The 16,549-nt window shown below is 40.6% G+C and overlaps 1 protein-coding gene across 6 annotated transcripts in view; it reads right to left on the reverse strand.

Annotated features, from left to right (window-relative positions):
* DCLK2 (doublecortin like kinase 2) overlaps window positions 1–16,549 on the reverse strand; it is a 149,062-nt gene that overhangs the window by 27,652 nt on the left and 104,861 nt on the right. For 4 of the 6 annotated variants that reach the window (XR_014311005.1, XM_082728133.1, XM_082728131.1 and 1 more), the window contains 3 exons: window positions 8,719–8,794; window positions 7,814–7,922; window positions 6,131–6,188 (listed from right to left, as the gene is read on the reverse strand). Coding sequence is in view for 5 of the 6 variants with exons in the window: in XM_082728133.1 (XP_082584259.1) it covers window positions 6,131–6,188; window positions 7,814–7,922; window positions 8,719–8,794 (243 nt within the window). In the remaining variant the exon portion in view is untranslated. The remainder of the gene's footprint in view (window positions 1–6,130; window positions 6,189–7,813; window positions 7,923–8,718; window positions 8,795–16,549) is intronic. The other 2 variants (XM_082728134.1, XM_082728132.1) reach the window with 1 other exon arrangement.

A 16,549-nucleotide genomic window follows, 5' to 3' on the forward strand; every position in this document is an offset into this window, starting at 1 on the left:
AACAGCCTGAAAACTGCACAAGCTCCTGCCCATGAGGGCCATTTCTCCAATGTTGAATGCACTGTGCTTGTTCAAGAAGGCATTCGGTAACTGTTGGCAAATGACAGTGCAGATGCTAAATGGAAGTCGGAAAAGAAAAGAAAATTTACGAGGAATCTAGTCGCTATCTGTCAGTCTCTTTGCAAAACAAAGTATCTGTGTGATGTCTTAACACTTTATCCTTAGAACAGTCTTTTGAGGGGAAATGCAAACCTAGGTTTCTGACATCCAAGCCCACATTTTTTGTACGACACAATATCACCTCTTAAAAAAGAATGCTTCAGTAGAAGTTGGAGTTTTTCAAAGTGAACATGACAGCTGCAAAGCGGAAAGTACTTAATTCCTTGGAAAGATAGGAACAAGAGGTAGTCTTATAGTGAGTTGGGGTCCAGGCAGAATCACACTAGGCTTGGCAGGGAGGAGGATCTATGCCCCTTAATGAGCAGGAGTGGAAAGCCTACACCCAACCAGCTTGGGGCTCAACAAATGCTTCCAGATCTCAGACCCTTACAAACCACAGCTGCGAGGCTGGGGACAGGGCAGCCTACCTGTTTCCAATTCCTTAAGTCTAAGTCACAGAGCCCCAGCACTAACAGCAAACAGTGCCCTCTGGTCCCTCCCAAGGGAAGCAGCTTGACAGCCAACTCCTTGTGGCCACAGGGACAAAGATTCAGCAAACACTTTGTCGTTGGTTCACTTCGAGGCCTCTGGATGATCTGGGCCAAGTCTGACCTTTATCACACTAATAAGCAGAGTCAGATGGACTTCTGTGAACATGTCAAGGCGAGCAAATGCATTTCTTTCACTCTACTGAAGCCGAGACTATGGGGGTTACAACCACGGCAGTAAGGGGCATTTTATTTTAAAGCTAAATGGATCTATCACTTCAGTCCCCACACCTCCTCCCCCCAACTCTTCCCCATTGCCTCTGAAGCTGGAAGAGTCTGTAAACTTCTCTCTATTCAGGGGCTCTTGTAGGGATGCTAACTGAGAGTGACCTATGTAAAATCATCCCCACCTCCAGGACCCCAGGAGCTCTCTCAAATCCCAGTTAAAATGAAATGTCTACCTCCTAGGGAGACAACCACTCTCAGAAGTTATCTTTCTCAATAAAGGCTCAAGAGAAAGTCTTCTGGGAACGTTCTGATCACGGAGTTTCCCGCAGGACCCCCGGCAGTGTGACATCTGAACTACTGAGTAAGTCCTGAAGCATGCCGTCAGTGTGGCTTGTTAGCTCGGTCCTGGGCTCTCCTCCACAATGGCCTGGGTCCTACACACTTAGGGGGTTTCTGCTGAAATGTGGGAGATGGGAGCCTTGTCTCTCAACCTCTGATGGCACCTGTAAAATGGTCTAGGAAGGAACAATCCACATTTTAAATGGATCATCATTGGAAGCAAAACAAAAGTAGCCTGTAAAAGTCGTTACGAATGTCATCTCTGATTTCTTGGGCAATCCCTGGGAAATCACTGCATTCAATACGTAAAAACTTTCTCTAGATTACATTTGCCAGGAAAAAAAATCCCTCTCAATACAGTATGAACGTCACTTTTATCTCAAACTGCTCTGAACTTACCTTATTCAGCCATCTACCATTATTCATGTTAAGTGATTCAGGACTCTAACTCCAAATAATTTACATATGAATCACTGTGTGGCAGTGTCCCAGGGTTCTGAGTGAGAGTAAATAACAAAGAAAACTGCTAACTTGGCAAAGGATACCACCTTATCTTGGCCATGGTGGTTTTTAATGTGAGAGAGAAAGAGAGAGACACGAATTACGGAATTAACAACTCTCCCAAACCAAACTAATCATCTTGTCTCTACCCGCCCCAGGCCCACAAAGCAGCCCCTTCCTCCTGTGCCTTCTGTCCTGCTGAAAGAACCTGGCTGCCCAAAACAGACAGCGTTCCCCCAGCTCCTCCCTCATCCTCTAGGACGGTCCAGCAGTCTCCAGTTCCTGCCAGGCCTGCCTTCTCAACAGCCTCCGAATCCACCATTCACTTCTGTCCCCATTGTCACTCTCTTGCCTGGGCCTCTGGGCATTTGCACAGGTTTTCTGTCCCCAACTTCCTCCCTACAACACACACATCTCTTGGGGGACTCCTATGTATTCCTCAGGTCCAGACTGGGCCTCACCTCCTCTAAATAGCCTCCCCTGCTCAGTCATGGCTGGGTTAAGCACCCTTACTTCTCTCGGTGCCCCCTGTGCTTCCTGCAGTCCCTGATCTCACCCAGCTGTCTGAAGGCTTCTGCTTACCTTGCTCTCCAGCAACCAGCACAGCTGGATCTGAAGTGTCTGAGTGAGTGAATAAAGACAACATGACTTGCTCTTGGCCAACAGTGGCTTTCCAGCTAGATTCCACGTTCCTTAGTGAGTATTGCTCCCCAGGAAGAGGGGGAAAGTGTCCAAATCACCCCCATGTGATTTCTGTGGTAACTTGTATGTAGTGAACTAAGTAACAGCCACCCAAGGATATCAAGGCCGAACCCTTGGAACTTGTAAATATTACCTTATTTGGAGAAAGGGTCTTTGCAGGTGTGATTAACAATTATGCAATGAGGAGACAACCCCAGATTACCTGGGTGCCATCACAACCTCCTTATGAACGGAGGCAGAGGGGGATTTCACAGAGAGAAGAGGAAGAGGAAAAATAAACACAGAGAAGAGAGAGTGATGTGAAGACAGAGGCAGAGATTGGAGTGATGTGGCTGCAAGCCAAGGGATGCATCAGCCACCAGAAGCTACTCTGTCAAAGAACAGATTCTCCCCCTGAGCTCCAGAGGGAGTACAGATTTCAGACTTCTGGCCTCCAGAACTGTGAGAGAATAAATTCCTGCTGTTATAAGCCACCAGGTTTGTTGTAATTTATCTCAACAGTCTCAGGAAACAAATACAATATCCATTTGGATTTGTGTTGTGCTTGGACCCGTTATATATAGGTGATGATCACAGAACTGTGGAAGAGAAGGGCAGATCCCTTTGAAGCACCGGAGCAGAGAGCTCAGAGCTTGTACACTTTGCAATTTAATAAATAATCACTTAGAGTGAGTACTGATTAGGGTATCAGATATGGAAGAATTCTTAAATTTACAAATCCCACAGCCTTCTCAACAGCCTCCATAAATCTGGCCGCACAGCAAATCTTGCAATAATCTTCTACTTAGAGGCAGCTAACATGACTTCCATCCTCTGGGTTGTTGCTCAGGCTGTGCTAGCCCCCTGGGAGGCTTTTCTTTCATTGCTGCCTAATGAAATCCTACACACTGCTGGGAGTTCCAGCTCAAATGCCTGCCCTATATGGCATCTTCCCAGATCACCTACTTCTCTCATGCGCTTCCTCCAAACTCCCATATGTTCTCTGCAGAACTGCTATTAATTTATATGTGAGATTACCTTATTCCTAGCACAGTTTCTTGCACACACATCAAATTTTAGGTAAATGAGTCAATCTGATAATGTAAATGTATATGACAGAAAAGCAAACTGAAGGCCAAAAAAGATTATGGTTTTTTCTCCACATTCTTCTTACATGAACAAATGAATAAACTGAACTCGAATAGGAAACACAGCAGACTAGCTATCATACAGGCTACATAATCAACTGGCACAGAATTTCAATCACTGCTCTACCTCTGTGTGACTTTTGGGAAGCTATTTAGTCTGAGCCTCTGTTTATCAGTAAAACTGGTATATCTTGTTTAGCAAGTCATTAAAGGTAATGTGCAAAATTCCTCTGTGTGCAAGACTGGAGATTTAATGCAATTTACTAATGTAGCTTCTGTGTACAACCCACAAAACAGAGGGACCCAACAACACCCAGAAGAGTAGCCGATTCCACTGTGCCTCCCTCTAAATTCTCTCTTAAAAAACAAGTTCTCTATACCAATTTTTTCTAAAAATACAATTCAATGAGGAAGTCAACTTATTTGGAACACACCAAGTTTTTAAATTGTGATTTTATACAGTCAAAGTAGAAACAGTTTCTCAAATAAACAAAATGTGAGGCTGGAAGTAAGTATATGATCATGAATTATAAAAACAGGATGATATTTAATGACAAGGAAAAATGGATCCAAATGTTTAAAGTAACCTGATCATTTGTCTCAGCACTTAGTGTACCTAGTGTATTTTTGCACATAAAGAGCTTTTTTCAACTACTAAAACAGCTGCTTAAATTTTAATCAGGTAAACAATATCCCTACCATAGTGATATCTTTTTTACTTTTTTTATAAAAACACTTTAATACAGTTGCTTAGAACGTGGCTCCCAAAATTATGACATGTTCGACTTAAATCCCACAGAAAGAGCAACACTTATTTACATATGGGGAAAAGACTTTCCAGTTAAAAATTCAATAATATTGTTAGAACAGTAAGTAAAAGCACACATTTTTTTCTTAAAGAAAATTAACTGGAAAAAAACCTTACTTATTCAAAGAAAAGGGGGGCATTTTGTATAGTCTCTGCCTCATTAGCTGTCATAGTATGGTTAAAAAAAAAGATATGACAAATTTGCCTTTTGGCTTCCTAAAATTTCACCATAATATTTTAAGTGTTCTGTTAAAAATACATAACTTAGCAAATTTCCAAAGAAGACTAGTTCAGGGGTTCCCTAAATATAAAATCATGATTATCATTTCAAATTGTCCTAATCAATTATACATTCTGAATTTCTGTGGCATATTAACAACGTTAACAGTTAACATGTGCTAAAGCCTAATATACTGGTATTTCTCTACATGTTTTCCATATCTTAATTCATTTAATTCTTACAATAACCTTGCATCTTAGCTATTATTAACAACCACATTTTAGAGGGAGAAACAGAAACACAGAGGCGTTAAGCCAAGGCAGCACAGCAAAAGAAGCAGAACCAAGGCTAAAACTTTATACACTATGGCACTAGAACAGCACTGTACAATAGAAGTAGAATGTGATCCACATATAGAAATCTAAATTTTCTAATACCCACATTAATAAATTAAGAAACTCAGATACCACTAATAACTTACATAACCCAATATATCCAAAATATGATCATTTCAACATGCAATCAAAAAATAAATCAATGAGGTACCACATTGTTGTTGTTTTTTTTCATACTAAGTCTATGAAAATCTACTGCATCTTCTACATCTATACTTCAATTCAGACTAGCCACCTGTGAATTCTAGAACCTGCTTTCTTAACTGCTATACTACCAGAAAGTAATCTAAAAAGGTCTCTGTCATCCCTGCTATAGAATATTTATCGTTTCAAACATAGTTAACATATCAATACTCCAGCAGCATTTCATCATTTAATCTTCCCAGACCAGCTTGAGAGTAGGACAGAAGGAAAAAAGTTCATGATGGGGGCTGGGGGGCAGCAGGCAATTCATGATGTTTCTACCTAGCTTTTGTTACAAACTATATTCCCAAGGATATTTGTAACATAGAGATTATAGAGATAGGCTCTCACTCAAGGGTAGAGGACATACTGGTTTCCAGACCATGATCATTAAAAAATAGTTTTCCTTGGGGGCAAAGTCTGGACAGATTTGCTAGCGGCCCCCTCATAAGATCAGGGATTGACTAAAGCTTGAGGATCCTCAGCTGTGATCTAAACCTAATCTGTGTATAGCAACCAGCAGGGCCCCTCTACATCACTTCCTTGGGACTTGGGAGCTAAGAAAACCAATGCTACCTGATATGCCATGAGTCAGAAAGTGTTTTGTTTCTGACCCAGCAATCTTGTGTCTCCAGCCAGCATCCATAAAGCAAGAAGGCTAACTAGTTAATTGGAAAGTAAGGTAAAGTCTTAGACTCATCACAATTGGTGACAGATCTTTTGAGCATTTCGTCCAGGGATCTCCCATAGATGAGAACTTATATTTTCTATAGCTAGGGCTGGATCAAGTCAATTTATTGTCTTAGGATTAAAGCTTAAAAAAATGACAATGGAAAATAAAACAGGTTGATACTGTTTTCCCTATTATTATCAAGGGTTTATTCCTATTAAGGCCTTGTCAATGCCCACTTAAATTCCTTCACCACAGTAAACATCTCCATTTCTCAGTTTCTTTTATAGAATAGTTATGTATACTGTACCTTTCCACAACATTTAGCTTTGTCTATAATCTTCAGGGCAAATTCCTTTCCAGTGGACCTATGAAGTGATCAGAGAAAGGCAATTTAAAGACACAAATCAAAGACACAATCATTCTTGATTTCATCTACTAAAGGATACTAAGATATTCTTCTAAATATCTTTTAGAATAGGAAACGGTTCAACAAAAAAGTACATCAGGAATGATGGTGAGTGGGGTCAGGGAGACAAGTACCCCAAAAAAGAAATAAAATCCAAAGCCATACTGTCATTCTCATTTTACATTAATTATAATATTTAATAACTCACTTACTAAAAGTACTTAAACTCTGTTGTATCAAAGCTGGAAAAGAAATTTTTTCCATACTTAAATCTCAAAATAATTCTCTTAGGAGGCAGAATGAAATTAAGAGAAATGAATCAAAGTAACTAAAAATTTTCTATGGATCGATATATCTTTACATTAATCCATTAATAAATAACTAAAAGGTCCCAGGATTTCAGTATCTCTTTCTCAGCCAAAATTCTAGCTGGTACCATATTATCCGCACCTTTCAATGCCTGCATCTGGTAGTAAAGAGATCATTGACTTGGACAAAGAAATGTTGAGGTTGTTAACTTCTAATCATCTAAACACAATTTAACCTGAACAAGCCAAGAAGTACGGTTTAGCTAGGAAAACACTTCAACAAAGAACACTGTAGTGTTCTTAGAATAGGTTAGTTCCCTCAAGTGCTGCTGCCTTTGCCACTTAGTCATAGTACACGCTGGTGAAGCTGACCTTAGAGGAGTAACTTTCATGTAAATTGCTTCCCCATAACATAAACCAAACCCTGATACAGATTTCTAATGAGTCTGTAGAGGTTGTATTTTAGATGCTTAATTTTTTACTGGGTGCCAAAGTACACGAGAGCAAAGTCAAAGGACTCAGGGGACAAGGGAGTGTCCTCCACAAGGAGCACGAACACTTCACTGGAGATGCGGTGAAATGGAAAAGCTTTCTGGAAAACTCTCCACCAATAATAAAAATTGCCACTTAGAACAACTAGGGGATTGACCTTTAAAGACAAAGGCTCTAATTGGAGTCTTTTCCAGTTTGTATATTGGTTACAAAAGGCCTGGAATTTAAAAGAAAGGATTTCTTACCACTTGCGAATTTAGGACCTTAAACAAAATAAAGTTGAATAAGCAAAAATATAATTTAAATAAAGGCAAAAGTTGGCTGACCCTGATCTGAACAGAGTCAGAGCTCACGTATCTGAACTACTAGTGTATACAACTAAGTAGTAATTGAAAGGGTTACTGTGGGGTTGAAAGGGGTTAATAGTACAAGCACAGCACTGAAAACAAGCCTGACACAGGTAAGTGCCATACGAGATTTTTTTTCCTTTTTTTAAAAATGAAACCTATTCTTTCCTATTCCTCTCTGGCTCATGGATGAGACCTGATAAGTTGCTCAGCCCAACTGCATACAAAGCAGGTTTATTCTCTGCGTAGGTACCTATATTTTTCCGGGTCAAACTGCCTGTGGGCTTACAAAACAGCTGGTCCCACCTAACTGTAGACTTTTTCAGGAAGGGGGAAAAAGACCTCCTAGGAAGGCCTTTTATTCATTCGCTCAGGTAAGAATGAACTCCAGGGGAGAAATGTAGGTAAACAAATGATTATCCTCACTACCCACTCACCTGTCCATGCACTCTTTGACTACAGCAAAATTCCCATCACCAATAACCTTCCCAATTTTGTATTTCTCAAGAAGAGTTGATGATTCAGAGCACCTGTTTCCATTCACACCTGCACAAAAGGATAAATGCAAAGTCTAGCAAACACATCAGCATTTCTTCTTGATTCCCACATATCTGTAAAATAATAAATTGCAATGTAATTCATTTCTAAACCTATGGTGAACCATAAGAAAATTTCTAAGCATATTTTCTGAAGAGAACACCTGAACTCCTGAATCACCAATTTCCTTTTGACCTTGTTGTGAAATCTGAAACCAACATAATCAATAAACCTAACATATCCTTGAAATGCCAACTGAAATAAGTAAAAGGAAATTTAAGCTAAGCTTTTTAAGCTTCTTTGTTAACTCTCAAGAAAGGGGAAGGGAATGATGGTGGGGATTCAGTCTAAAAATTTTTCAAGATTTCTCCTGAAGATTTTCCAGTGAAGAAAATTCTATGCAGCTGGGATACCTGTTAAGGCTAACTCCTGGCCCCAAGTCCTCTCAAAAAGGGGAGAGGGTGGGGAGAGGCAGGAGGAGGAAGTGGTTAAAAGGACTACTTTTTACACTGTATCCCCAGTGCCCAGCAGATAGCAGATATCCAGTGAAGAAAATGCGCTTCTGCTCCCTACATATTGGACTTGTGAGCAGACTGTCACTAAGGAAAAATAAAGAAAGCTTAATAAAAAACAAGGACATTTTATATATCCTGAAGCAACCTCACCAAAGCTCACGAGGCTAATTAGTGACATGATTGCATCCCTGTTGAGGAAGATCATAATTTAGCACAAGGGAGTTTTAGATGGCCCCCATGTTCACGTGGGTGACTTCCTTTATAAACGTGATCATCAGATTGAGGACTACCTTCAGGACTCATGCAACGACCAAGTTCAGGTCCACCATTTACATTGGAAGAAGATCTGCCATGTGCAGAAATCTGCTGAAAGAGGAGAGTGATTGTTATTTATCGTGAAAAATTTACAAACCTTCAGCTACCTAATCCTTAAAGATTAGAAAATGCTCATACTGTGCAAAAGTATGATGTTACAAAAAGAGAGGGGGCATCTCTTTCTCCTCTCTTCCCTGTATCATTAACACATTTCTTCCTTATTAAAGTATTTTCAAATCAGATTGGATATCAGGAAATTGACAGTGTGTTGCTCTGTTTGATACTGGTTTACTTTTGACCTCAAAGGAATAAAGTAAAGGAAAGTATTATAGCACCAGAGCAGAACAAGGTACTTATTAGTGGCATATAAGGTTTAGAACTCTAGGTAATTCCAAGAAATATTGGTACTATGTCCCCCGATCCCACAGCAACCCTGTGGTGGACCTCAGGGAGTCCCTGCAAAGGTGGAGCCCTTCTCAGAAGCCCCATGACTAGGACTGAATCACCTTCCACACCCTTTTATGGATTCCAGATCCAGAGTGCTTGCAGCCCTGGCTTGACCCTCTTCTTTACTGACCCTAAGACAGTAAGAGTTCCTCCTAACCATTTTAAAGACTTTTATTCCTAGGAACCAGAGGGAAATGAAAGATAAAACTAAAAGACAGGTTCCTAACTCAACAGGGCTGAAGTTCCCAGTCTAAACCAAAAATAATCTCTAATTCTTAGAAGAATTGAAAAACTCATATTATGAGTATTATTAATATCAGGTTTATTATTATGTCTTCTTTGAGAATTTTTTCTTTATCCCTAAGGGCTCTTAGGCTTTTGAACTCAAATTTTTCAATTTTTCTCTTTGAACTTGAATTGTCTTTTTTTTTTTTCCCTTTTCTTTTTTAATTATTCCTGATTTCAGGACTTCCAAGGTCAAAGGACTTAACAAATTAGCGAGAAGCCTCTTCAACATTTTTTGTATTGGTGAACCTACCTGCCTCTATGCCCAAACTATGCTGGTACCTCTGTCCCATTATGATTGTGCCTTATTCATCACTGCATCTCCCGTGAGCAACACACCATGTGGTACACACCACACTGAATTCGTACTTGCTGATTAAAGGCATAAACAACAGGGCCAAACCAGGAAGCTGCCCATCCCAGAATGCTCACAAGTTGGAGACACTGGGTCTGCTCTCTTCCTCTGAATGAAGTAAGAACCTCAGAGATCCTGGTTCAAAACCCAGGAAAGCCCAATACTCATTCACAATGCTTCACACAGGATCATCCAGATGTTCTTCTAGAATGCATCACAAGCCTCAGGAATAAAAGGCATTAAAAATGGTCTGTTTTCTCAGATGCCACATAACCACCTTATGTGGACAGTAAGACCAGCTGCAGCGTGTCCGCTTAGGAAGGCGAGGCCAAGGAAAAGGAGTTCTGAGTGGCAAACACACTTCTCACAAGTTTTGTCTCCTTCACTCTGACTTGGAGAAAAACTGTGTAGCAATGTGGGTGGGTATGTAGGGTCCCTTTCAGGCCATCCTTAACAGATAACAATACTACCATACCACACTGACTCCTTGGAGTCCAGTCATTTTGTTTCTCACAAGGTAACTGGCAGGCAATGTTTCAAAATTTAACTTTTTTTTGGTGGTGGTTCTATTTCTTTGCTGCTGAAATTAAAGGCATCTCCAAAAGCAGCTGTAGTCCATGCTAAAGTGTTTAAAAGCTAGCTTGTTTAAAACCCAGGCCCCGAGAGGTGACTTCAAGGGAAGCCTGACAAAACCACAAGGTTCTCCAGTCAGTTCTGTTTCCACAGCTACCACCCTAGTGCTGGTCCTCCTTCAGCAAACTCCTGGCACCTCAAAGGCCTCCTTGGTTACTCTCAGTCTCAGCCATTCCACACAGAATTGCCAGGAAATTTCTCCAAGGATAGTTCTGATAGGACCTAGGATCCAAAACTTCAGTGGGTTTTTGTGACCAACAGAATAACCCCATCTTTTGTCTCACTACCTGCCTGTTCAATCTGTTTCCCACCAATTGTTTTTCATGATTTTTATACATTAACCCAATATTTTTTAAAGATTTTATTTATTTTAGTGAGAGCTCTATCTCAGGATGCTGAAATCGTGACCTGAGCTGAAATCAAGAATCAGATGCTTAACCGATTGGGCCACCCAGGCACCTCTCTCTCTATATATAGATATAGATATAGATATAGATATAGATCTATATATATGTATTTTTTTTTAAGTGGCTTAAACATCCCAAGTCTTAATTTTCTGCTCTGAATATAGGGGTAGTAGCAAGACCTAGTTTGAAGATTTGTAGGAAAATAAAAATTAGCTCCTACATGTAAACTCTTTTCATATGTAAACTCACTGACATGTAACACTAATGCAGTATTAGTTATTAGTATACCTTTCCTTAAAACATCTAACATAAAGCCTTGAATCCAATGATTGAGAAATGTTCTCATATTGAATGGATAATGTAAAGAGATCTTTTGCTAAATACTTCATTTCAAATCTGTTCCTCTTCTAATCTAACCCTTCCTAGACTGAAAACTGCCAGTCATGGGAATAAGAGATCCAAATTAAATTCATAGTAGCCAAATTCTTTTTTTTTTTTTTTTAAGATTTTTTATGTATTTATTTGACAGAGAGAAATCACAAGCAGACGGAGAGGCAGGCAGAGAGAGAGAGAGGGAAGCAGGCTCCCCGCTGAACAGAAAGCCCGATGCGGGACTCGATCCCAGGACCCTGAGATCATGACCCGAGCCGAAGGCAGCGGCTTAACCCACTGAGCCACCCAGGCGCCCCCATAGTAGCCAAATTCTTAATGGAATAAAGACAGGAAGAATGTCATTCTGGAAAAAGTTCTATCTCAAAAAACAAATGGAAAGCTCCCTTTTGATTACTGCTCACCCCTAGATTACAGTGACAGGGGAGGTGGATTGTAATACCTGGAAACAACAGTGGAGAGTGACCTGCTAACCCGCACGTCAAATTTCACGCCCCAAACGGGCCGGCCCCACACCCTCTGGCCATAGCTTGTTGAGTCAGGGTGCTGGGCAGGGACCTTCTCTCTTCTCAACATTCAGAGCCTAGGGAAATGTCCAGTATGCAGGCCCACTGCGGGCATCCTAAGACCTAGGTTTGTCCCTGCCTTCCCCCGGGCCTGCTTACTTAACTCTCCTGGAAGCAGGGAACATTCTTCTCACAAGGCCCTTTCTCGAGCTAGTTTGAGTAAATTTTAGTTCACTGCAGGCTGATGTGTTCTATCTAACTCAAGGGCTCCATAAGAAGGAAGTCTTGGAAGGGCTAAAATGAAGGCATTTTTACCTCCATGTGTATTTTCACATGGATGGGTGACTCCTCGGGGTATCTACTAATTGAGTTCCATGAGCCACTGTAATTTTCCCAATGTCTGGATTAAACCCTTACTCCAACCTATCCCAATGCCCTGTACAGCCCTGCAATTACAAACTCAGTGCGGTTGGGATTCACAGACAGCAAGGAAAGAAACCAGGAGACAGAGGAGGTGTGGGAACTGATTCCCTGGCAACTAAAAGAGGGCAGGACCCAGGCCAAACCAAAGCCTCAGCCACAGAGGAGAACATGGCACGTGGTGAAGGCCAACTGAAAGGCTACTTTCACGTGTACCTGACAAACATATCACTAAATCATCAGGAAGTACAGCTTTCTTAGCAAATAATGATGGCAAGAAGAGCATTTTTCAAAACTCTCAAATTGAATTTTTTTTTCTAAGTATGGAACCTCAAACATTTACCAAAAAACAAAAACAAAAGACTTATATAGAGTTAACAGGAGTGACCTATCTCATTACCTACCCAAATACTATTCCTTTATTTGAAAATAATGCTTCGAGAATTAAAACATGAAGGGGAATCATTTCATGACAGCGCAGACGAGACATGAATTGACACAGGAACGGCCGGCTGTCCTTCCCTTCCTCAGCAGTAACTGATGCTGGCTGTTAGAGGATGTAAAGATGAAGGGGCAGGATCACTACTGCCAGGAAGTTTACAATCTTATGAGGAGACATGTGCACGCTTAAAACCTTTCCGAGAAGCCTTGACATTCCAAGAAATGGTCTCTAAGGTTCTGATGGTGACAAAGGACTCTGACAGCCTGTGAGAGAGAGCCATTTTGCTAAGGCAGGAATCTGTGCTCATAATGCTGGAGTCACACAGCCAGGGATTCACTTGACCTCCCAGTAATGAAGCTCGGTGTTCCAAGGGTACGAGAAAAGCTGGGTGCTCACCAAGATCCCCGGACAGACCCCTGGCAAATGTGCAGTGTCTGTTGTGAAATACAGAGCAAAGCATTCCCAGTGCCCTGAGAGACATGCAGACAAAGAGCAATGAAAACGCTAGGACTACAAAATTCTCACTGTTTCCCAGGCACAGTTTCTACATTTCCCTGTTCCTGGTCAGAGAATTATTCTCTTATTAAATTATTCTCTTATTAAAGCAAGGATTGAATTAGCACCAGAGATTAAAATATGGCATTCCTGATTAAACCTGTCCCGTGTCTATTATCAAACTAGCAATTTTTATTAAAATCTCTTAAAATGCTAATGAGCGCTCCTGCTTCCATCCGTATCTACATTGCTGAGACCGCACAAAGGCAGTGCCTAGATGCTGCCTGTTTGTAAGACCTTTCTCAACAAAGCATAAATGGACAGCAGCATCTGGGCTCTTTCAAGATTATCTTCCGTACTTACGAACTGGTTCAAAAAGAAGTGATTATGTTTAGGGGTGGGGAGGAGAAGGAGGCAAATTTCCTTACGAGGTCCTGATTGCCAAGGATGGAAGGTGAGGGAAAGGGCTGGAGATAATGCTGAGAATGTGATATAGGTTGGCACAGCTGCCCCATCCTGCTCCTCTGAGAGCAGCAGCATCTCCATTTTTTAGGAACCAAGGAAAAGCAAGGCAAGGCAAGGCAAGGCACAATCACCTGCTTCTGCTAAGAACTTTTTTTTTTTTTTAAAGAAAATTCAGTTCCTTAGCTGCACTAGTCACATTTCAGGTGTCTGATTGCTACATGTACCAATATAATTGGACAATGCAGATACAGAACATTTCCATCACCTCAGAATGTTCTATTGGACAGCACTAGTTTGAGCACTTGATATATATGATTCTTTCTTTTAATTGAAGTACAGTTGACATGCAGTAACACATTAGCTTGAGGTACCCAGCATAGTGAGTGAACATTTATATACATTGTAAAATGCTCCGTCCAATAAGGATAGGACTTTTGGCCCATCCCCTCCTGCCCCTCCCCTCTGGCAACCACCAGTGTGTTCTCTGCATTTACGTGTCTGTATCTGTTTTATTCTCTTCTGCTAAAAACTTTTTTTTTTTTTTTTTTTTTTTTAAAGCCAGCTGGATGCAGGTGGGAATAAAGCACGACTTAAATGGCAAGCCTAGAACGAAAGGAAGTCTCTTCTGAGTGTATTTTGTAAATCTATGTCTTTTTTTTTTTTCTTTTTTAAAGATTTTATTTATTTATTAGACAGAGAGAAATCACAAGTAGGCAGAGAGGCAGGCAGAGAGAGAGAGGAGGAAGCAGGCTCCCCTGCTGAGCAGAGAGCCCGATGCGGGACTCGATCCCAGGACCCTGAGATCATGACCCGAGCCGAAGGCAGCGGCTTAACCCACTGAGCCACCCAGGCGCCCCCTAAAAACTTTTTTAAAGGACTTGAAAATAGAGCAGAAAAAGCTGTAATGTGTCCTCAACCGCTAGCATCATTTAAAATGGCATTCATGAATAAATGCTAGGTACTCAATCATGGCTGGTAATGAGTACCATTCTAGCTTTCCACATTTTCAGCCAAAAAGTCGAGTGAGAGTGCCTACATTAAATTTTTTTGATAAGTAGATTATTATAACTTCTACAAAACTTAAAATTTAAAAAGAAATGTTAGGTACTACACTAAAAATGTGAAGTTTTATTCAAAAATTGGCAATTCTCCAAGAACAGTGAAAATGACTATACCAATGCATTAAAGCATATTACTATTGACTTTTGAGTATAATGTTGAATACTCCTTCATTTTGACTTTTCATAAAAGGAAGCACTTGAACAGAATCTAGGAGATATATATATATTTTTTTCTTCTAGGAGATATTCTTGTGTAGTGAGCTGACTTTCTTGATCCATCTTGGAAAAGGGTACTATGATTCAATTTTTAAATGGTCTACTGCAGGGGTCAAAAATATGTTTTGCAAAAGGCTAGAGAGTAGTATTTTAGGTTTTGCAGTATGGTCTCTATCACAATTACTCAGCTCTACTATTATAAAATGAAAGCAGTCACAGAGCGCATGTAAATGGTTAAGTGTGACTGTGTTCCAATAAAACTTAATTTAGAAAATCAGGGGCGCCTGGGTGGCTCAATGGGTTAAGCCTCTGCCTTCAGCTCAGGTCATGATTCCAGGGTCCTTCGGCTCAGGTCATGATCCTAGGGTCCTGGGATCGAGCCCCACATTGGGCTCTCTGCTCAGTGGGGAGCCTGTTCCCTCTTTCTCTCTCTGCCTGCCTCTCTCCCTGCTTGTGATCTCTCTCTCTCTCTGTCAAATAAATAAATAAAAACTTAAAAAAACAAAAACAAAAACAAAAAAAAACCCACTTAATTTAGAAAATCAGACTGTGGGCCAAATTTGGCCAGCAAGCAAACTAACTTTGTTTCTTTCTTTTTTTACGATTTTACTTATTTATTCATGAGAGATGTGGGGGGGGGGGCGGGAAAGGCACAGGGAGAAGCAGGCTCCCAACTGAGCAGGGAGCCCAGTGCAGGACTTGATTTCAGGAGCCCGGGATCATGACTCCAGCTGAAGGCAGACGCTTACTGACTGAGCCACCCAGGTGCCCTACAAAAACTTTCTTAGGAATCTAGTCTTATACCTTGAAACTTTAGAACAGAGTAACCCTCAGGGTATGGTTGTGGCTATACATTGGGATCACCTGGGATGATCTGAAAGCTTCTATTGCTAGACTGCTGGCCCAGAGTAAAGAATTCCTGGGGTAGGGCCTGGGTATCAGTATTTTTTTCTAAGTTTCATAAGTGATCTAATGTACAGCCAAGGTTGAGAACCTCTGTGGAGGAAGTTTCTGGCAGCAACTGTAATTCTTCAGCTATCTTAAGCTTTCTTTGTCACCCATCCAACAATTTAACCAATGCAAGTTATCTCTAGCTAAGAACAGCTTTCTCTTTGTAAGAAAAGGAAAGATGACACTAATTACAGTTAACTGAATGCCTACTTTGTGGAAAGTCCTAAAATGAATTAGGTATTATCATAATCTCCATTAATCCATAAAGAAAGCAGAGCTCAGGGAGGTTATATAACTCGCCCAAACACCACAGCAAATGTGTGGAGTCAGAATCTGAATCCAGGTCGGACTCTAGAGCCCAGGAGCTATTTGGCTACTCTCACCCTGTCCCCTCCTCTAATAAGACAAAAAAAGAAGTCTTCCAAGGCTATTAAATTAACATGAGGATGATAGACAGTATGAGACCCAGTCATCAAAATATTCTTTGTGGTATATTTAGAATATGCTTTCAGATTACTGTACTATAGTCACATCTGTGTAATTTATTAAACTTTAAACAAAGTTCTTACAGTTGATTGTATTTATTATACATCTGTGTACTTTGTTAAATAATGTACAAACTGATAAATAAATCCACAGCCTTTCCTCACATAAAGAGAACTTAAGAAAAATTTTCTTAAAAAGATGACCGTTGAAATGTACTGAAGACTTTTTAAGTCTGCATTACCAGATG

Source organism: Mustela nivalis (assembly GCF_964662115.1).
Source record: "Mustela nivalis genome assembly, chromosome: 4".
NCBI lineage: Eukaryota > Metazoa > Chordata > Mammalia > Carnivora > Mustelidae > Mustela > Mustela nivalis.